Here is a 22,971-nt window from a genome sequence, read left to right on the forward strand (position 1 = left end):
AATATTAATTATGTATGATGATCCGGCCACTGGACCGACGAGCCATGGCCCAACCCCAACTCGAAATAATAACCGGGTCTATTTTTAAGACCCTTATCCAATCTTAAACTCGGTAAAATTACACCAAATTAGCCCCTAAAATGTTCGGGGCGGTCTGAGTCTTCGAGGCGAACTGGACTATGCACACCCTTACTTTCTAGTAGTACATGTCCTTTCGAAGCTTTTTTTTAATAAACTATTAAAATAATACTCAAAAATTTACCTTGCTGACAAAAAGAATCTTAAAAATATTAATGAAAAATAAACTTTTGAAAAATTTAAAAACGTGACAAAAGAACGGATATTAAACATATATTCTAAAAAAGTATTTTAGAGATAAAATTTTAATATAAATTTTTTGTAATAATTAATAAAAAAATAAAATTTTCATTCTTAAAATCTAATCATTTTATTTTAAATATTTTGTTTAAAAAAGTTTTTTATTATAAATTTTCACTTTTCTTAAAAAATAAAAAAATCTAAAGATAAAATTCTGTTTAAAATTTTTTTGTATATTTTTTAAATATTTATTTAAATATTAATAAAAATTCAGATGAAATGAATAAATTATTTGTTAATAAAAAAATTTAATTATAAAAAATATAATAATTATGAACTATTTTATCGATAACATCAGAATTTATGTGTAAGCGCTAAATCTTACCAAATTGATAGTTAATTTTTTTTGTTTTTTATTTTTATGAAAAATTCGCCGTAGCCTTTTTTAAGCTTACTTAAAAATAAAATTTCTTATTCTTCTCCCTATTGTTCGACTTCCTGTGACAGTGATTCACGAAGGGGCGGTTCACTTCTTTTCGAAGGGTTTCAAAGAAGCTAAGAACTATGGTGTGGGGACTCTTCCCCAATGATCCTCTTTCTGGTACTACTTTCTTTTCTTCAAACTTTTCTCTTCTTCTTCTTCTTCCGACGAAGCACTGTACATGTGATTTTGTGGTCATTCCATAATCGGATTGACAAATAGTACTTTGCATCTTAGCATTTAGGGTTTATTAGTATATTATGGTATTCCATGAGTTCTTTTCTAATTTAATTCTTGTTGCAGGTGAAGATAAGTACTACATTTTCAAAACTGGAACTTATAAAGTTGGTCGAAAAGGTACTTTTTTTTTTTTTTTTATGGTTCCTACTAATTACTTTTGGAACTGTTTTTTGACCAAGTACTTTTTTAATCTCTTTGGCATAAGTTTTTTGTAAGTAGTTAATGCTTGATGCATGGAAGAAAGAAAACGCAAAAATGTAGAGATACACTTGATGTTGAGCTGAAATTTCAATTTTGTTGTAAATTAATTGAGTTGTCCTTGTCCAACTAACAAATATGGGATAGGCTCTGATGTTATGTTGAATTCCATGGCTATCAGATAGAAAAGAGAGTTGAGAGAAGGTCGGAAGAATGTAGATTTGATAGAGATAGAAATTAGAATGAGAGAAGTTGATGTAATACAAGTGATATTGGTTTATGTTAGAGTAGCTAACTAGTAACTAATCTTAACTATCTAACTAAGACAATATTATCTCTAATGATGAGGATCACAGTCCTGAGTAGTTGATCAAAGTGATTCTCATCCAATTTCAGAACTTCAACCTTGGGTTTCATCATTTTGTTTTCTTAAATAAAAAGTTGTTGGTATTTGCTTGCAGGTTGTGATGTAATCATCACTAAAGATAAAGGGGTTTCTCGGGTTCATGCAGAAATAATTGTTAATGGGATGAACCTGTTAAACTCTTTACCAAATGAACGTTCTCGTATGTCACCAAATGTACAGATCAAAGATTGCTCCAAATATGGGACATTTATTAGCAAGAATAATGGACACAGGATGAAAGTTCATGAGCTTCCAAACAAAGAAATAGCTTTGGACAATGGCGATCTTGTCTCATTTGGTACTGGTAGTGCTACCTACAAGTATGTTAACTATCTAACTGTTGAAGTTTTCTACTCCTTTTGTTCTATTTGCTTTTAATGTTTAGAAAATCCTTGCAATGCTTTTGTAGATCTATGTCATATACCTAGATGCAATCTCATGACATCTAACTGTCTTTCACTTACATGCTCTCAAGTCTTAACACTTCTAAATTTACTCTGGCAGGTTTTGCCATGTCCCACTTATGTTTTTCATTTGTTCCTTGGACAAAGTAGATCAATCTATTGAAGAGAAAATTTCGTCAATTGGTTAGTGATGAAAATCCTTATAAAGGTTCTTCAGTTCCTATAGTTCATGAGTAAATGTGCTTTCAATTTGCTTTAACATGTGTACGCACTGCACATGATCTTGTTTTGGTATGGAAGAAAGCACTAATATTTTTGCCAGAATCAGGGCTTGCAGTGTGAAAAGAGATAATAGGTTCTGAAAAGTTGTCACTAACTTGCTTTATCCCTGTTAGTGATGCAATTTTGGTATTATCAAATGTTTAAATTTTGGTTGCTTCAAGCCTTGAACAAATATTATTAATTGTGGTGGGAAACTAATAAATATGCTGGTAATGGGGTAGAGTTTGCATATTGTTGATAATGACTTGGCGAAATAACTTCTGTTATATAAATTGAAATCAGATAAGTCCTTGGCCAGTTAGCTTATCTTGCTCCATGGTTATTACGTTAGAAGTCCTTTGCTTAATGAAGCATTTGCTTTGTCTTAACATGAATAGTGACCAACTTACACTTTAATTTTCAGGTGCTGCTAGTACTTGTACCTTAAGTGAAGATTGCACACACGTTCTGGTGGATCAACTCATGCCATTGAAAAAGGATATTGTTGATGCTGTTGTAGCAAAAAAACATTGTGTTCTCAAAACATGGCTTGAGGTATAGAAGCATTCAGTGATTGTATTGATCATGTCAGTTTCCTGTTAAACAATTACTCTGTTACAGCCAATGGAACAATCATACTTATCGAGATGTTATAATACTGCTGCGTACTTGCTTTTCATAATCATCATATTCATATTTTCATGGTTGATGTTGATTATTTTCTGATGTATTTTAAATGAAGTGGCCTTTATGATTGCCGTAGCAATTTTCCTCAATAAAAGGGGTGACTATGTAAACAAGAGTTGACATGTAGGGATACATAGCTCAAAACATCTTATGCAGTTTATACCAATGTAGCAATAATATATTTCAATTCTTGTTACCTTCTCAAACAGAGTGAATGATTTGCTATGTTTCTTGTTCTAAGCGTAATTGTAATTTTTCATTTAACTCGTGGAACCTTGTACTTTGTCATGAATTCTCATGATTGCATCTATTTTCTACATTTTAGAGTCATGTCATGCACAAGGAGTCTAGTACATGTTACATATTCATTCATTCTTCTGTGTTTGTCAGCTGCTTAGACCTTGCATTGTATATCTGCATTTGGATTATTGATTATTCATAACTCAACAGCCATAACATACTATCTAACATATAGTCATAGACCAGAATATGAGATTCTTGAAGGATTTTAGTGTAGAACAAGATAAGCTGCTTCACTCATGTTGAAAGTTTCAGTTCTGAGTTCTGACCATTGTTTCCTTTGTAGGATTTTGCAGAAAAGAATATTGTCACTGATATGCCTAGCTGTTATTCGTAAGTGTTCCTTCAACAGTTAACTTTGGATTTGGTATAGGGAGCTTGTCATTTATTGCTTTTTTACACCATTTAGGCTAACTAAAGATTCTTTCTTCTTTTCTTTTTGTATCCCTTTGGTCCTTCTCAACCAGATATATACCAACGGTGTCAGTGGAAGGAATATCTATCAAAGTTGCTGACCCTAAAACTCGTGAAAATTGCTTGAAAGGATACACGTTTTTGTTAGAATCTGTGCATATGGTATCTATTTTCTGGAGCCCTTTATACTCACCAATACCACAACTTAAGCATAATGATTAAGAAATTTTTTTTTTCAACACAAATTTCCATTCTCAAAAAAAAAAAAAAAAAAAACCTGCTGGTAGATTTTCTATACTTCTTTTCTTGGATTTGTTTTTCCATTTTGGATTCTCAAGTACTATGCAGGAACAGCAACAAACAAGTTTCCGAACCTATAAGATAAACCGATATTGCTACTTTTGGGCATAACATGTCTTTATAACCTACTTATTTAAGTCTTTTCTCTGCCTTACAGTACAAATTCAGGGATCAGCTCAAATCTTTGTTGGATGTCACTGGTGCAAAAACTGTCTCCTATGAATATTTTTGTTCAAATAGTCAGGTATGTTTTTTCATTCACTTTTTTCTTCTTTATGTTTTTCAATTTTGCAAATTACGAGGTGGAATCATCAACTCTAAAAGTGAGATAAGTAGGTTGAATAATGTACCTGCCTCTAACTCCGTGGATGTTTATATACATTCTATTCTATGTGCCCTAAATGAGCATTTGGAATAAATAAATAAATAAATAAATAAAATATGTAGAATCTCATGTCTTATCTATCATAGACAGACATCGTTTACAGTAGGACATATTGAAGTGGTAGATCCATGTTGGTTACCCCATCTAGTACCATCTTTTTTCCTTCAGCCCTCTTTCTCAATCTTGCATTAACCCAAATCACATATCACCATATAGCAAAAGTTTTCTTATTATCAAAAAGAAAAAAATTTCAGCTTGCAAATCTGATTTGCAATAGTCTTGTGTTTAGACATATGCTCTGGCCAATTATAATCTCTTATTAGAAAAGATATATACTTCATGATGGTAATTCTCATTTATTCCATGTAGGGTTCAGATTATGGAGACGATAATCGTTTGGTTTGTGTCATCCCAGGGGTACCAGCATGCAAATCTGATCGCTTCAATAAATTAAGTTCTTTGCTTAGAGTGAATGAGATGGATGTAATATTTGCTGCTTTAAGTGGACATCTTGATCCATCGATACTGAAGTCACCATGCAGTAAGTACCGCTTAGATATATCTATTTGATTAAGTTTGTACTTTACCGAGTTACTATAACAAACTGTGTGTATTGCTGCAGTACTTGTTTCATCTTCATGCTCCACAGACGAGACAGTGGTAGCAGATTCAGATACTGAAGTTGAAACAGCCACATCAGCCCATGCAACTGAGACATTCCTCAACGGAAATACCATACAATATGTTAAAACTGAAGCATTGGATGATGATTCTGGCAGTATGGATAATAAAAAACATGAGAAAATGGAACCATCCGCAGTTGATGTTTCTACCAGATCAACTGACATAAAACAAGCAAAAACAGCGTCACCCTTGGATGATTGTTCTGCCAAATTGGAAACTCATGCTATGAGCTTCAGAGATGGTAGTGGTAGTATAAAAGTGAAGAAAGACAAGGTTGATGATTATGGAAGTGGAACTGCAGATATTATTTATAGTCAAGATTTAGTTGTCCGAGATGTAAACAGAGTAACTAACATGAGTACTGCACAAAACAGCAGCGTTCCAAATTTTAAACATTTTAGAAAGGTTGGTATGGTGCTATCTCTTGCATAATAATAGCTACCTTATCATGTGAAAGCTGGACCTTGCAGAATTGAACATATTTTGGCTATCTAGTTCTTTTTTGTGACTTATCTGACCTCTAATTTCCAACATAGTTTTTTTGCTTCTCACAAATCAACTTATTAAATTTTCATACGGTGTCATGGCTATTGTCACTTAATGAATCGCATGCCTAACTATTCTGGTTTTCTTTGGAATGGAATTGCAGACACATACTCAATCTGGTAATAGTTTCGAAAGTCTTGTTCCGTTTGCAAAATATCCATACAAGTAAGGATGACACAAAATCTAATTTGTATTATTTCAAATAAAATCTGGCTAGCCATATTTAATTGCTTTTCTCGTAGTAATAAGTTGTGTTATATTTCCTTGTTTTCTACCCCAGGGACTCTGATTTTGGGAATGATGAGGTACATGAGTCTGTGAAAGAGGAAAAACGGCGGAAGAAAATGGAAGCTGTGGCTGAAGACCTTTTTAATAATGAGAAGGTAAGTTTGATACTCTTTCCTTGGGTCCATATTTAAGCTTGGCTTGTTGTATCTGCCTTAACATCATACGTGTTCATGCTGCAGGCAAGAAAGCGAGGCACAGCTGGTTCACTTCGTGGGATCCTTATTTCGTGAAGGTAATCTTCGGCATTTTTTTTTATGTGTAAGACTTGGTAAATACTGATGAATCTTTATGTATTCGAGCACATAGTGTGTCGAAGTTACCAAAATAATCTCAAATCAATTACCAGCCATGACAGATGAGGATAAAAACCAGCAAGTAGGACCAAATTGTCATTTTGCAGGGCAAAGAAGAGAGAGAATTTACACTCAGGTCAATCCTAAATCAGTAAACTTTCCACTACTATTCCATAGATGTACCGGTTTTGTTTCTACATATTCTCTGTTGTCTATGTCTTTATCCCAGAATTAGAATGTGAATTATTGCAATGTTACTATTTTTCAGAAAAAATGTGTATAAAATAGATTGTGTAGAATTATTGCAGTTCGGTACCTTTGTTTTTGATTGATAATGAAGTGATTGGCGTTTGAAATATATCTGGTTTCAGTTGGTGTAACGTAATCTCTGCCTAACATTGTTAAGCACTCTTTTAGGGTATATTTTTCTATCAAGAATTACATCTCCGTTGCAATAACCTCTAAAAATTGGTACAATTGAAAATCAAATGTATTTAAACATATATGTCCACGTATAAGGATTTTTGGCTGTACTAGTATAGTTTATTTATTCATTCATTCATTTGAGAGTTATTATTAGATTGTTGGAGAAACAGAAACTAAACCTACTGGAAATTACCGGAAATATAGTGAGTTTGAATTGAGAATCTCCACTGAATATCCGTCCTAATAATTGTAGTACTATTTTGTTTTCAATTAAACATTTCTTTTTAAAACTTATTGGTCTGAAGTCTGAAGTCTGAAGTCGGACATTTTGCATCTGTTCTTCGTTTATTTATTACTAGCATTTATGCCTGTGAAACATCTCAGGTTAATTCTCACAGGATCATCAATGTCAAAATGATGATTATCCAAATTATTGATTGTTAAAATGAATCTAATTAATGTTTTATTCTTTTCCAATTAATCTTAAATAAATTTCAGTTATTTTTTCCCCCAAAACAGGGGGGCAGATAAATCAATATTTGGGGTGAGCTCTTTATAAATTTTAGTATAAATTCTATTTTAAACTTCAATTACATAATGCGCTATGATATTTTGAGGTAGTTCTTTACTAAGATAATATGTACTCTCTCTTTCACTATATTTATGATACGAAAAAGGAGGTAAATAAAATACAAGAATTAAAATTGAATAAGAAAGATAAATTGAAATTAAAAATAAAAAAATAAAAAAATAAAAAAAGATAAAAAGAGAATTATTCTATCTTTTATTCAATTTTTTTATATAATAAAAAAGAGATTCACTCAACTTAACTTTGTCTACACTATAGTTTAAGAATTGAATCGAAGAGAATTATTCAACTTTTTATCTAATTTTTTGATGCAACAAGAGAACTCACTCAATCTTATTTGTTTGCACTATAGTTTCATCACAAAACCAAAAAAAAAAAATTCATACCTCTAATCACTCTATGACAACTATAATAATTTAGAATGTATTTATAATCTCATATTAAGTTAAATAAAAAAAATTTTAAACCCATTAAGATAAAGCTCAATCTAATAACTAAATAAATAAAATTAAAATACATAAAATTAAACATTCTAATACTTAAAAATATAAACTAATAACTACTAAATTTTTAAACTCTTCATGTCACAAATATTTAAAATACATATCAATTTATTTCTCTAAAACTACCTATATATTTAATATTTGACCATGTTGATATTAATGAGGTTGTATAGTTAAAATAATTGAACGTGTAAGATAAGGGAAAAAATACTGTCAGAGATACTTAGATAGATTTAGTTATAATATTAATTTGATCATTCAGCATTTCAGATTTAAAAGCATACTTTAGATCTGGGAAAGGCTAACCAGTTGGAAAGGACGGCTACTCAACGGGGCGGGAAGACTCTGTATGATCAATTCGGTAGTAGTTGCTATTCTTACTTACCACATGTAAGTTTTACTCTTTTTCAAAGGGATAACAAATTCTATAGCATCTATGATGAGAAATTTTCTTTGGAAAGGTCAAGCCAATGATCGGGGGCTAAATCTTGTTAGTTGGAAGGTGTTGGTCACCTCAAAGAAATTTGGTGGTCTGGAAATTAGAGATCTGTTTTGTATTAATGCTGCTCTTCTTGAGAAGCTAGTCTGGCAATTTTTTCATCATCCCCACAAGCTATGGGTTCAGCTGTTGGCAGATAAATATCGATTTTTCTTGAGTGACGATTTCAGCTGTTCTAGCGATAACGGGTCTATATTTGGAGGAGTCTGTGTAAAAGTTGGGATATTTTGAAGGATGGTTTTGATTGGTGCATCGGAGATTTGGATCAAAATTTTTGGTTCTCTAAGTGGAGGAAAGAGGGGTCGCTCTGTAATGAGATGGATTATGTTCACATTTCTGACTCGAATCTCCGGATTTTAGATATTTGATTGGGGAGAGAGTGACACTGACACCTTAAGAATGTCTATTCTCCTCTTCAACAGTTTTTGTGTGACAGCATTCTCTCCTACAACCCGGATGTTCAAGCAGGTTCAGTGGTAGGCTGGACTTGGATCGGGGGGCCGGCTAAGGTTTATGATGCTCATACTGGTTACTATTGGCTCAGCAAGAAGATGTTTGTCTAGGAGAAGAGAGGAATTGGTTTTAGCTTTGACATCATCTTGTTCTGGAAAAGATTAAATTCTTGGGGCTTGGCTTTGCCCACTGCTATTTTTCGTTTCAGTAGAGGCATGTCGCCTTCGGATAGTTGCCCCAATTACTTGATTTGCCAGGAAATAGTTTCTCACTGTATGCAGAATTGTCCGAAAGCTCAACTAGTTTGGCAGATGTTGGGAGTTTTCTGCCATCTTCTAGATTTGAAGAACTGGTTCTTGTCCCATAGTAAAGAGCATCCTTTTCGATTCTTTGCTGGTCTTTAGTGGATTTAGAGAGCGGGAAATAATGAGATTTTTAATTACCATGAGTCTTGGCCTCCATTTAAAGTGGCTAGTATGTCTTTAGCCTTGGAGAAAGAGTAAAATATCTTTGAAGTGAATCGAGTATCTATTCCTTTTTCGATTAGTTGCTTTTGGATTTCTCCCTCGATGGGTACTTTTAAGATCAATTGCGATTCTAGTTATTCGGGATCTGGTGATCGGATGGGTTTTGCCTGTGTTAGTAGAGACTGGAATGAAACTTGGCAATGAGACTGTTTGGGAACAATTGAGAGTAGCAATATTCTTCAAAGAGAGTTATTTGCTATTTGGAGAGGTTTTCTTTTAGCTTGTGACTTGGAAAAAATGACGTAATTTGCGAAACGGATTGTTTAGAGACTTTCAATCTTGCCACTAATTTTCATGATAATGTTGGTCATAGATTCACTGGTGCTTAAAGTCAGAGAGATTATAACTTGGAAGTGGCACGTTGATATTCGTTTGGTCTTAAAGAATGCAAATACAGTGGCGGACACCAAGGCAAAGATGGCGATGAAATTTCATTTTCAGCATGTAGAGCTTCCAGTGCCTTGGAAGAAATTTGAGAGGAGTATCCAACGGGACTGTTCTGCACCTTTTTAGTCCCTTAAGACTTTATTTTTCCCTTTTTGTTTGGTTGTTTTTCTTACTTACCCGTCACAAAAAAAACATACTTTAAATAGAAAAGCTAAATTAGGTCTCTAACTTTTTAACTCGGATACAAATAAGTCTTTGACTAATTAATAATACAAAAATATTCATCATTCTCTAAAGTACGAAACATTTAAATTTATTTATTCAAAATATATGAGAACAAACAAGTCTTTAAAGAGATTTAGATGTCTCGCTTTTTAAAAAGTGATAGATGATTTTATATTTTCAATTAATAAAAAATTTATTTGTCTTTGAGTTAAAAGTCAAAGAGATTTAAAAATCCTGAAACATGTTCAAATATCCTGCATTTATTGAATTCTTATGAAAGCATCAGTTGTCAGAGGGTAAATCTTAATAAATCTGCTGTATTCTTTAGCCACAACACTCCGTCCACTACTCGTACACTACTGGCTAACTCTATGAATATTAATCATATTGGGGCTCAGGATAAATACCTTGGTTTGCCTTCTACAGTCTCTAAATCGAAAAAGGCTTCTTTTAGTATGATCAAAGAAAAGGTTTGGAAAAGAATCCAAGGGTGGAAGTGCAATCTTCTTTCGTCAGGTGGTAGACACGTATTGCTTAAGGCAGTGAGAGAAGCTATTCCTATTTATACATTGTCTTGCTTCAAGTTGCCTGATGGTTTAATTTCGGAAATTCACTCTCTACTTTCTCAGTTCTGGTGGGGACAAAAAGGTTCTGAAAGGATGATGGCTTGGATTAGATGGGACACTATGACTCGCCCACGAAAAAAAGGAGGCCTTGGATTTAAAGATCTCAGAATCCAAAATCTGGCGTTTTTAGGCAAACAGTTTTGGCGACTTGTAACACAGCCTACTTCTTTATTATCCAAAATCTTAAGAGGTAAATACTTTAGCAATGGTAATGCTATAACGGTAGAAATTGGAGTCTTACCTTCTTAGGGATGGAGGAGCATACTGGAAGGCCGAAAGATTGTTGAAAAAGGTCTTAATTGGGCTGCGGGTACTGGTGAGAATATCCGAACCTTTGAGGATCCTTAGCTGCCTCCTTCGTATCTTTTAATGATTTCTGACATGCCAAATAGACAGGCTATTTCTGAGTTGGTTCCAAAAGTTAAAGATCTAATTACTGAAGATAGAAATTGGAATCAGAATCTCATTCAAGAATTATTTCCCCAAGACGTTGCAAACAGGATTTTGTCAGTTAAAATTCAGCAGAGTAGGGACAAATTGCAATGGGATTTGAACAAATCCAAGCAATATGATACAGTTTCAGGTTACAAAATTGGCTATTTATTTTACCATCCGCCTCTGGAGCTTTGCCCTAATTATATGCAGCAGAAAAAGCCGTGGATTGATCTATGGAAGTTGAACTTGCCTCACAAAATTAAGCTATTTATCTGGAAAGCTCTCCATGGCCGACTTCCGGTGCTTGCTCAGATTCATCACCGCATCCCATCTATATCACCAATATGCCCTTGCTGTCATGAAGTAACGGAAACAGTCACTCATTGTTTGATCAATTGCTCTAGAATTAAAGACGTATGGTCTCAGAGTTATCTTCGTGACTGTCTTCCCCCTCAGAGTTCTAACGACTTTTGGACATGGTGGACTGCATCAATAGAGATACTTAACCCGTTGAAGAATGCTGACCGTAATCCTCAATTGCTTGCCATCATTTGCTGGAACTGCTGGAAAGCTCGCAACCAGTTGATTTTTGAAGGTTCTACTTCTATGCCGTTTGCCATTCTAACAAGCTCTGTCAAGTTGCTCCGTGAAATCCAAAGAACTCCCAGTTTAGGTCGTCATCTCCATGAGACTAGCTCTTAGTTGCATTCAATTTGATTTATCATTATTTCTTCTTTAAGATTTTTCTTCGTTTTTCGACCACGCACCGTTGGATGAATACCTTCAGTGTAGTGTTTTTGGGAAATCCCCACCTTTTATTATGCTGTTCTACTTTTGGACATCTTTATATTTTATTTTTTAATAATTAATGAAATATAACCTATTATCTTTGGAAAAAAAAAATCAAAGACCTATTTATTATTTTTTCTTAATTCTTTTTGAAAATCTCGGTTATTCAAATCAAAGACTCTTTTTAGGCACCAATGATAGCAAAAATAGTTGTTCCAATTAATTATTTTGATTGGAGTATTAAGTTAGATGGTGTTGTGACTGAATCTAGGGAATTTAGATCTTTTAAAGTAAAAAAGTTGATAAAGTGATAAAGTGAGAGATTAATCACTATTAAATTTGTAATTTTTATGAAATATATGTTCTATTATCTTAATTTAAAAATGATTAACTCATCACTTTACTACTTTATTATTTTATCAACTTTTTTACTTTAGAAGATCTTGATCTGTACCTAGAGATAGGCACATAGTTTGAGTGAGATTTAAAACAATTATTAAAAAAAATATTGCTCTAATCTCTATCTCTAAAATTTTTTATATCTTGTGTCTTTATTTTTTAGAGATACTGAAGAGACTAAAATTTTATATTTTATAACTAAAATTTTAGTTTTAATATCTGGCCACTAAATATAATACTGAATTTAAGTCTCTCAATCTTAATTTCAATCTATAAAACTAAACACTACCTTGATGATTACACAAGAATCTAATACTACTTTTGGTTAAAAAATAAAAAGAAAAGTGATATTAAGAAAATTATTAATTATATATATAAATTAGTGTCGTCCAAAGGTATTTTATAAAATTATTTTCTTGATAAAACATCTTTCTTATTTCTTTCCACTATCTTCTCCCTCTTTAACGATAGGGAATGTCAAGGAAAATAAAGAAAGGAACCTTGTCTAAATTTTTGTTAACAAGGCAATTATTTAATATAAAAAATTCAAACAGAACATTTATTTTTTTCAAAGATAGTACTACTATATACATTTTTTTCACAAAAATTCTGTAGTTAAATATTTTGTTAGTACACTTTGTATCACGTTACATTAAAAATAGAAGAGTACTAGGGAGCCAGCAGATTTTGTGAGTTATAGTCATTAATTAGCCATCAATAGTGTATTTAATGGTGTGAGATTTTATTTAATGGTGGAGAATCACTCATTTTTCTTTTGCTAGTTAAGTGCTGGCCAGATTTTAATAAGTCTGCTGGTCCCCTAAACTTTCCCTTAAAAATAATAAAAAAAATTAACAATAAGGTATTAAACATATATATAGGATAACATGTTACCAAAAATAGTATAAAGGATATAACAATATAATATAAGCTATAGCACGATCACCAAAAAATAATATGGGCATGAGTAGTGGCAGAAAAATACAGAATCAAGAATACAGAACTAAGAAAAATCCTAAAATGTAAATCTCCATCTGTAAAGTAAAAATAAAAAAATAAAATAATAATCTCAATCGGAGACCATATTAAAAAAATGAAAAAAAAAATAGTATATAGTAATACATAGCAATATATATGGGATATATTGTACTAATAGTAATTATAACGAACAATAGTTATAATAAGCACCAAAGAATGATAATCTATAACTTGAGCCTGAACTTGCAGCTACTGCTCTTGATTCTAATAGAGTTATTAGCATTAAGATTATCCACAACAATCCAGCACCTAACCCTGAAGGTGATCTTGAATAGCTTCAACTTCCCAAACTTAATCCTCACCGGTTGCTTGGCCTTCAACCGAAGAGGAACACTTCCACTTTGCTGCAGTTGTTGCGTCAATGAATTCTCCAAAGCTGTTGCATTTTCTGCTTCCCCTGAAAGAGGAATGTTAAGAACTGTAGTGTTATGGTGACCTTGGTAGAATTTCGGTAACGATCCATCACATAGTTTTGTGCCATTGTAATAAGCACTAATGTGGCTTCCACCTCTGTAATCGATTCCAATTCTCTTGTTTGGATTCCGAGCTGTTATTGTCAAGTTGAATGTGACACTTAAGCTATCGTTGTTTGAAAGATCGAATCTTGTCACCCCAATTTCGTTGATGGAGTATTTCGGAAGCTTCGGCCTGAACACAAGATAAAGTATACCCACTGTTGCGCCGATCGCCACCACCACGATAAGCAATATGCTTATAAACCAACATAGGAATTTGCAGCAGCAACCTCTTCTTGATCTTCTGTTGCGAGCAGGAGGAGGAGGAGGTGGTGGTGGTTGTTGATTTGACAACTCCGGATCGCCTTTATCCGATCTGGACATGTTCCTTGGCACCAAAGGTGCCAATGGTTGTGGCGGTGGCGGCGATGGTGGTGATTCAACATCATGATGAAGAGGGTGGATTCTCTGATTATCTCCCATAGTTGGTACAAGTATATGAATGAATGTGATCTCAAATGAAAAATGGGGTATCAAGTTTTGTTACTTTTGGCTATGCAAGTGTATTTAATGAATGAAATGATCATGTCTTTGAAAAGCTTGGATTAGGTCATGGCATATATGAAGAGTTGGAAGATTGAAGCTTTTCCAAGTTTTGACTTTGATGGCTCCAAATGAAAAATGTCACCTTTTCTAAGTCACATGTCATATGAAGTGCAAGATATTCAATTCAATCTTTGTGTCTTTATAATAAAAATGCCGCCGAAGTTTCTATTACTTTTTTTTTTTCCTTTTCTTTTCTGGGGTCCTTGCGTCTCTTATTTGAGCATTATTATATGCTTCGATATATACCATTTCGTTATAACCATGAGCACATATAAAAAAATCAATCACTAAATTAATTATATGTATAAAATATATTTTAAAATATTAAATATATATTTAAAATAAATAAAATAATATTTATATTTATACAAAAATATATAATATTAAATTTTTTATGTGTACATAGTATTTTTATTTTTTGGATTTATCTATCATGTATTTTAAGGGTATAAGTCAAGATTACAAATTGAAAAAATTTTTATTGAAAATACACAAAATTTATATTTTTAATGTATTTATTTTGTATTTATTAAACAAAAAAAAATTTAAACTTTTGACTATCGATAAATTTATCATGTATCCTATAAGGGCACATATTAGCTAAATCCTTAATTTTTTTTTATAATACTTAAAATAATGGTAATATTAATAATAATAAATATTTAATGAAGACATACACGAAAATTCACAAACAATATTATTTAGAGGTTAATAATGGTACAAATATGGGATTTTTAGTAAAAGTATATAGATATGCATTTGAGTTATTCATTGTAATTTATTGTCAATAGACTATTTGAGTAGTAAGTTAAGTTACATCACAATTTTCTGAAGTACTTGCTTAATTTACCATATTTACAATATCCTCTCCAAAGAAAAGAGATGTTTTATGTTCAAAACCAATGTCAATTGTCAACTTTTTTAAAAGGATAATTTTGGAAGAACAACAAAACAATACCTAATAATAGCATGCCAACATAAATCTTGAATATGTGATTTTAAGATTTTGAATAATGTATAATTTTTACCGATTTTTCTTACTTTTCTAATTTTTGTTGTCCTCTTAGCAGAACAATTTTTAGAAATAAAAGTATAATGAATGTTATATGGTGGCTACTCCAATGAAGATTTAATGATTATCATCATGTGAAGATACATCATTTTGACCATTGGATGATAGATTGTAGGGCTTGATTTGATTTGAAGTAAAAGTGTTACTTTTATTTAAAATGTTGCTAAATAAATAAGTTACACTTTTTGAACAAGGATCATCATGAAAAGATGTTTTTGCCATCTTCATGGGAGTAGTTGCCATGTTATATAACCCAGACTTTCAAAAGTAATTTCCTAATTATTATTATTATTATTATTATTATTATTATTATTATTATTATTATTATTATTATTATTATTATGTGTGTGTGTAATATAGACACCCAAAAAAAATGTGTAATAACGGTTTTCATCCCACAGAAAAACTAATGTAAATGCAAAGGCAATAATAGTCAATTTGAATTATTTGATTGAAAGATATTATATATACTGGAAGCAATTCACCAATTCCCTTGTTTATAAGCCGCTGTCAATTGAGAAGTTGTGCACTCAATCTTATATAGTTTGAAACGGAACATCATTAAATGTTTCATAAATAAATCTCTTAATTCCGATCCCTTATTTTTTAATTATCTCTTAAAATTAAGATGCAATCCTATAAACTTAGCTTACCCACACCGTGTACATAACTCTCAAACTTTGGTAAGTAGGTAAACAAACGCGTGCAATACATAACAAACAAATTCCTTTTTTTTTTCATCTTTTGAAATTGGTCTATTGAGTTACACATCTTATAAGATTAAAACAAAAAGAAAAATCCATGGATTAAAATGAAACTTATTCCATGACAATAATTTTTTGAGCTTCTAGAACAGTTTTAACATAACAAATTAAAATAAATAAATGTCACGCCATTAACTTTTATGTGAAGAATTTTGAATAAAATCCCCCATGATATACCAGTATATATCTAGAACATATTATGCTGACACTGAATTCATTTATTTTTCCCTTATTTACTTTGACGAAAAGCTAAAATCTCAATTCTCACCAAGGTATTTCGCCACATTTTGCTTACTACTAGTAAAAAAATATAAAACGTTGCATTCACACTAAGAGAAGGTTTCACCTTAGAAGATTCCTTCATGCGTGTGCTTTTCTCCGCCTCTAATACAGGCACAGGGACTTGGTCATGGCCGTCGCAATTAATTAATTAATTAATTAATTAATTGTATCACACAAGTACTAAATCAAATTAACACACAATTAATAGATGAGTTTATCAAATTTTCAATTCCACTGTGTTGGTGGCTCACATTGGTCCTTGTGATATCATTGATGGCATCACATCTCTATATACTATTATACTATTATTGTGCTAACTGTATACTAAAATTAGTCATTAAAATTAATTATCAATATAAAATATATATTAGAATATAAATATATATTAAAAATAAATTAAATCACACATATATTTATACACAAATACATTAATAGCTGGTTTTAATGATTAATTTTAGTGTACCAATAACATTTTTTTTTCTTTCATAATACAAGTGTTTAATGAAATAATAATGCAAAGATAGATGGCTACTCATTTACACGAAGATGTTTTCGCATAAAATTAGTATTTAAGATATAAATCTGTATCATGTTAAATAATTTAGCTAAAATATATCTACTTTATATTGGACAATTACTTCAGTACTTTTTGAAAATTAGAGAGTAAATCACTTTTTTTTTGTATATTACACATAATAAGCATAATTATATATGTATTTAACGTATAAAATAAATTTTTTTACGTATTTTATTATAAAATATTTTAAGTTAAACTTTAGATAATTAATTTATTGCATCATTTTCATTGTTATAAGACTATAAAACTTATGAAATACTTACATAATCATATATTTAATATATGTTCCAAAAATTTATTTTTAGTGAAACTCTAACTATGTTTTGAATTAGTTAAACATAATTATTTTATATGTTAAAAGCATACAAAATAGGCATATATAATAATACATGAAAGGAGGCCACTCAGATAAACACGCCTAAAACGTCTTTTTTTAAAGATGTTTTTATATTGTGTTTTAATTGGTTTCTGTATAATTTATTCGGTGTTCCTCATCACATATTATTAAATTCCTCAAAAGATTTTCTTTCCAAAAACACTAAAAAATATTTAATTTGGACTAAAACAAAAAAAGTAATAGATTAACTATTAGATTTTTTTAAAAGATTATTTACATTAAAAATATATCACATTTATATATATATATATATATATATATATATATATATATATATATATATATATATATATATAACAAGCTCAAGCGTTTAAAAATTTTTATAAATAAAAAAATAATTAATTTATATTCGTAAAATATATAAAATAATTACTATATTATTATTATATTATAGATTAAGATTCACTAATTTTATTTTATTTTATTTTTAATATAAGTATTAGAAATAAATAAATTTTTTATAATTAAATGTAGTGTAACAAAATATATATAATATTAATTAGTTTTTAAAAATTTTAAAAAAATAGTTTCTCATTTTAGTAAAATAACTATTTATTAAAGTAGACAAATTAATTATTTTCTTTTCATATACGATTTTTTTAAGACATAAAAGCAATTAATTAGGACATTGGTTAAGATAATTAAAGTCACTATTTCATTAAATTTTTAATTTAAAGAAAAATCTTAGTTAATTTTGGTATAGAAATTTCGAATTTAAAAACATTGATAAAAATTATGTTGAATTTTGATTTATTTGATTTTCATTTAAATTAAGCACTACATAAGTTAAAGTTCTGTTTTGAAGTTATATTCGAGCTTTAATTTGATTTTTAAAGTTTCAATTTACTTAGTTTGATTTTTTAACTTAGGTATCCGTGACTCATATTAGGGTTTTAAGTGTTTAGTTGAAAATAAAAAATAAAGTAAAAAAATTTCAATTGTCACATCAAATAGTCGCTAGAATGTATAATGTAGCAGTCGTTAGTCCATTTCAGCATGTCGTTAACGATTTTGTGAGACAGTGACAAAAATGAGATTAGGAACCAATGTGAGTCATAACTATTAAGTTGGGAGACATAATTGTTAGAACTGATTAGGAACCAATTGGGAGACATAATTTGTTGTTGCTTGATTAGGAACCAATTGTGAGTCATAACTATTAAATTGAGTAAATCGAAATTTTTGAAATTAGATTGAAATATAATTGTTAGAACTGAACCAGTGATCGAACCGATCAAGCTACTTGTTCACTGGTTTATTGGTTCAACTGATAAATTACTGGTTGAACCGATAAAACTGGTCTCACGTAAATATAAAATATAAAATAGTTAAAAACTTAAAATTAAAATTTGAAATACATATCTTCACTAACATTTTATGAAGAATCAAGTCTCAACTTCTAAAAATAACTAATATAAAAAAAACCATAAAATTTTAATACTACAATAGTATCTTATTTTGACATAATAAAAAAATAATTAATTCACAAAGCCTATCTTCTAACTATAATATCAGTAGATTTTAACACTAACATCAAAACAAATAACCTTAATCACAATACTAGCAATAAAATAGATCAAGTAAATTAATAAATTTTTAGTGAAATTTATATTTATATTAATAATGGTATATAATTAAAATATAATTAATTTTAAAAATAGAAAAAACAAAAATTAAATTAAATTAGATATTTATGTATACTATATAATTAGTATTTGTCAAATATAGTGTCAAATTATTAGTATTCTTGTAAAATTATTATTAAATTTGTCCTAAATTTTTTAAAAAATTAACTATCAGAAAATTTATTTAATGCAAACAAAAGTTTTTAAAGATAAAATTAAAACAATAAAATTTAAAAATATTTTAAAAAATTTGAACAAATTTTAAAAGCAAAAAGCATACATTACCCCAAAATATATGTATTTGCATTTTGTAAGAGCGATGTTATGTAATGAGAAATCATTAGTTGAGTTGAGATGATTCAGAAATAGAAACTTGAAAATTATTGTAATTAATTAAACCATGACACAATAGCTGTTTTATCCAATCATAACAGCAAGTGTTTTCACTTCAATGAACAAAGATAATTGAGAATTAGCCTTAAATTGAAAAACAAGAAAGTGTTGCAAAGTATGCAACTTCAAACTAGATGAACTGTTGAAGCATATTCAACGTTACAAACAAGAAATCACCACAATTCCATCTGTTATGTTGATGCAACAGGTATACTGTTGTGGTGATGAAGAACTTTAGAAGAAGAAGAGGAAGAACCACTAAGCCTTCCGCGCCCGATTCCGCTGCTATGTTGATGATCATCACACTCTCTTTTCTTGCAGTTCAATGCTTTTCTAGCTTCAGCCACAGCATCACTACCTTCCATCAACCTTGAGCTCCAACAATCTGTTGAATCAGCTGAGTTTGCTTCCCATGTGTTTGATGAAATGCCCCACTGATTTTGCTGTTGTATTTGGCCACTTTGAGTGATGAAGCTGTTGCTACCTGAAGATTCTTGGTCTTCCATGTCCACTACCCCACAAACTGAACCACCCCTCTTCACTGTCACATACTTGTGCAAGCTTGGTTCCATCACATCATCACTCACAACTACCTCGGATTCCACAAATGGCTCCACCCTCTTCTTTGCATAATGGTTGCTACTGTTATTCGCACCTAGTGATGGAGTTTTCTTGTCCTCAGAGAATGCACCAGCAGAGAAGTTTGGGCTTGTGGTGGAGTTGAGATCGGCAACAGCTTCGAGGATCGAGCAAGCTTTGGAGAGACAAGCTGGGAGAGAAATGGAAGGCTGTGTTGTGTTTGTGTTCTTTTGGTGGAAGTTTTGGATGTCTTCAAGGAGGAGGGAGGTGTAGGACTGTGGTACAGGGTTAATTAGTGTTTCAGGGTTGAGATCTAAGTCCCTTGATCTTCTTGAAGACCTGCTTCTTGTTAGAGATTGGGGTTTGATGTTGTCAGCAACACCTGATGGCACCATTGTCTTCACCACAACATTGTCATTGTTCATTGATGCCATTCCCTTGCTCTCTTCCTCTTGTTGCTCCTTCACCTTGCAATTTGCAGTAACACCTTTCTGCAATGAACATGGATTCTGAATATTAGGAAATTATAGAATATCATTAATCCATTCTTCACATCAACAAGACAAAACAGAAAGAGAATGTGATTTTGAGTAAAATTTTTATCCACCATTGAAATGTCGACAATACGTCCAGCAAATGTTAGATTCAAATAACAATACTGAAACAGAAAAAATCAAATCTTTCTGGCTGATATAGATAAGAATACAGGATGGTGGATCAATTTAAATTGATACCTGATTAGCTTCTGCTTCAGCGTCCTTCTTGGGTCTGTTTTGCACCTTGTTGCTGCTGCTGCTATTGTTGGCATTTGACTGTGGATAAGAAAGGGAATTAGGATCAATCTCATTCAATGGATTCCTTCTATAAGGAGACTGTTCAGTTTTCCTTGACGAGTTGTTGCGGCTAATTGAAGGTTGTTGCTGCTGATTCCCTGCATTCCCATTGTTTCCTCTTGCAGGAGAGTGTGCTCTTGCAGGAGAGAGTGCTCTTGCGGGAGATTGTGCTCTTGCGGGAGATTGTGCTCTTGCGGGAGACTGAGACCGTGGTGATGCTGCACCCCTTGAACCAGCCACACCACATTCACCAACATTTCTCTTAACAGTTATCCTTTTGACACCTGTAGCGGCTGCAGATTCTCCTCCACCAATTCCATTGTTACTCTTATCCATGACCAGTGATGTAACAGTGGCAGGAACGGACACCAACTTCCCAGGCCTAGTAGAACCTACATTATTGTGGTTGCCATTTCCATTGTTGCTTCCATTGCCATTGGCACCGTTTGTTGTCTCTGATGACCTTCTTCCAGGAGATCTACTCACCCTCCTCTCCCTGCTGCTGGACCTTTGATTCTGCTGCTGGTCCCGTTCCCTGCTTGGGGTCCTTCTCCTTGGAGAAGGCCTTGGTGACTGGCGGTTGCGCTGGCGGTGTTGGGCACGGTGGCGGTTCCCGGTGGCTACCCCATCATATTCCTCACACAAATCACTGTTGTCAGTTGTAGTAGCATTGCCCCTCCTTTGGTCATCATCATTGGAATTAGCATCATTGTCACAGTGATCAAAATCAAAGCTTCTCTTTGAGCCTGAGTACTTTCTCCCACCAGAAGAAGAGGCAGCTCTACCAGAAGAGCTTCTGCTGAGCCTCCCACACTGGATCAGAATTGCATCCACCTCTTCTTTTGTGCAGCTTGAGGTCCTCACACCACTAGCAGCAATGTTTGGTGTAGAAGGTGCAATTTTGTTCTTGTTGTTTCCCATTGATTCGGCAGATTCTGAGGATGACCCATCATTTGAATATGCTGACAGGTTCTGCTGAGCAGTGCAAGGTTGAATCTTGGAGCTCCTTTCATCGTGGCTCTTCCTGTGCTTAATGATAAAAATCTCTTTTTTCACTTGGTTTTCACCTTCATGCGCTGCTGCTACCACTACTGTGTCATGTTTCTCTTGCACTGTGTTCTTCTCATTATTGAGGTTCATTTCTGGGTTGGTGGGTTTGGATAGGGTGGCGGTGACACCACCATTTTCAGAATCCTTTAACTTAGAAGGAACCTGAAAAGTTGCACCTGGAGAAGTAGTTGACCCTTTCTTCTTGCTCAAACATGCACCCATGGGACTTTGCAGTATTGCCTAAAAACAATAAACCAAAAAAGGAGTGGGAAAATAAAAAGGGAAGCAAATGAAATGGGCAAGGATGTTGAAGAAATTGAAAAGGGATTTGAATCAAAGATTTTAATTAACTAATAGAGAGAAAAGAAAGGTGAAGCAAGAGAGAAAAAGGGGGTGAAGGATATTTGAATTTCAACTATGATAAAAGAGCAGAAGAAGTAGAACGTTACCCAAGAAACATTTTTTATTAGAAAAAAAATTGTTACTTTCAGAGTTAATGAGAGAGATAGAGAAAGGGGGAACAGAATTCAAATTTTGGCGAAGAGGGCGGGCTTCTCTTCAATAGTTCAAGCTAAAGCTTAATAAGATCCGTTGGATGGGGATCTAGTTGTGGTTGTTGTCTGACCCTGTTGACCCTACAGCAGCACTAACTAAAATTTCATGACCCTTTTTGAAATACTCCAACCATTATTTATGCAAAAATAATGTGAATTTCTCGCCGTATGTGGAGACAAAACAAGTGAGTTATTTATATTCCCTGTAGAATTATGTTATATATACAAAAATAATTATTGCGTAGAGAGATATATATTTGGTATTTTATAAAAAAAACTTACTGTATTACTATAATTAAGTTTAATTATTCATCTAACAAATTTAATTATTTTATTATGACAGATTTGATTATTTTAGTGGTTGATTATTTAATTGAAAATGTATAAATCAATATGTTTAAATATATACAATTATATAGTGACTAATTTTTAGTGTATATAGAATATTTTTGTTCATTATCTATGTATATTGAGTTTATTTTTTTGGGTAAAATTTGAGATTAACATTTGTACAAGATGTACTATTTTGTGTTTTATTTAACAATTTAACAGTGAAACTAATTACACCAAAACATTTATGTATCTCCAATGTGTCATTTTCTGTATATCTGTCCTTGTTCTCTTCTGCCAGGATTCAAATTTGCCCTAAAATTTGTGCAACCGTTGAACTTGATTAGATCCAC

General features: G+C 31.9%; 3 protein-coding genes across 5 annotated transcripts; 1 reads left to right on the forward strand and 2 right to left on the reverse strand.

Annotated features, from left to right (window-relative positions):
• Positions 1 to 726: 726 nt before the first annotated feature.
• On the forward strand, positions 727 to 6,563 carry LOC112765122 (nibrin homolog). 2 transcript variants are annotated; one of them, XM_025810987.3, is made up of 14 exons: positions 727 to 919; positions 1,103 to 1,156; positions 1,699 to 1,963; positions 2,148 to 2,230; positions 2,733 to 2,863; positions 3,582 to 3,628; positions 3,763 to 3,871; positions 4,167 to 4,253; positions 4,764 to 4,935; positions 5,017 to 5,483; positions 5,728 to 5,789; positions 5,905 to 6,007; positions 6,092 to 6,144; positions 6,219 to 6,563. In XM_025810987.3, exons 1-13 carry the CDS (start codon positions 883 to 885, stop codon positions 6,140 to 6,142), a joined length of 1,668 nt encoding a protein of 555 aa, XP_025666772.1. In that variant the 5' UTR covers positions 727 to 882; the 3' UTR covers positions 6,143 to 6,144; positions 6,219 to 6,563. The 2 variants fall into 2 exon arrangements, with proteins under 2 accessions (XP_025666772.1, XP_025666773.1); XM_025810988.3 differs by having other exon boundaries at positions 6,259 to 6,563.
• Positions 6,564 to 12,919: 6,356 nt separating this feature from the next.
• Positions 12,920 to 14,366, reverse strand: LOC112766792 (NDR1/HIN1-like protein 6). Its single transcript, XM_025812688.2, has one exon. It carries the CDS (start codon positions 14,037 to 14,039, stop codon positions 13,266 to 13,268), a length of 774 nt encoding a protein of 257 aa, XP_025668473.1. The 5' UTR covers positions 14,040 to 14,366; the 3' UTR covers positions 12,920 to 13,265.
• Positions 14,367 to 19,234: 4,868 nt separating this feature from the next.
• On the reverse strand, positions 19,235 to 22,343 carry LOC112765538 (uncharacterized protein At1g65710). Of its 2 annotated transcripts, none has more exons than XM_025811436.3 (2): positions 20,586 to 22,343; positions 19,235 to 20,342 (listed from the first exon to the last, which is right to left on the reverse strand). In XM_025811436.3, the coding sequence occupies exons 1-2, from the start codon at positions 21,954 to 21,956 to the stop codon at positions 19,464 to 19,466; spliced, it is 2,250 nt and encodes a 749-aa protein (XP_025667221.1). In that variant the 5' UTR covers positions 21,957 to 22,343; the 3' UTR covers positions 19,235 to 19,463. The 2 variants fall into 2 exon arrangements, with proteins under 2 accessions (XP_025667221.1, XP_072078682.1); XM_072222581.1 differs by having other exon boundaries at positions 19,235 to 20,360.
• Between the last annotated feature and the right edge of the window lie 628 nt (positions 22,344 to 22,971).

The sequence above is a fragment of the Arachis hypogaea genome, chromosome 17, assembly GCF_003086295.3.
Source record: "Arachis hypogaea cultivar Tifrunner chromosome 17, arahy.Tifrunner.gnm2.J5K5, whole genome shotgun sequence".
In the NCBI taxonomy this organism is placed as follows: Eukaryota; Viridiplantae; Streptophyta; class Magnoliopsida; order Fabales; family Fabaceae; genus Arachis; species Arachis hypogaea.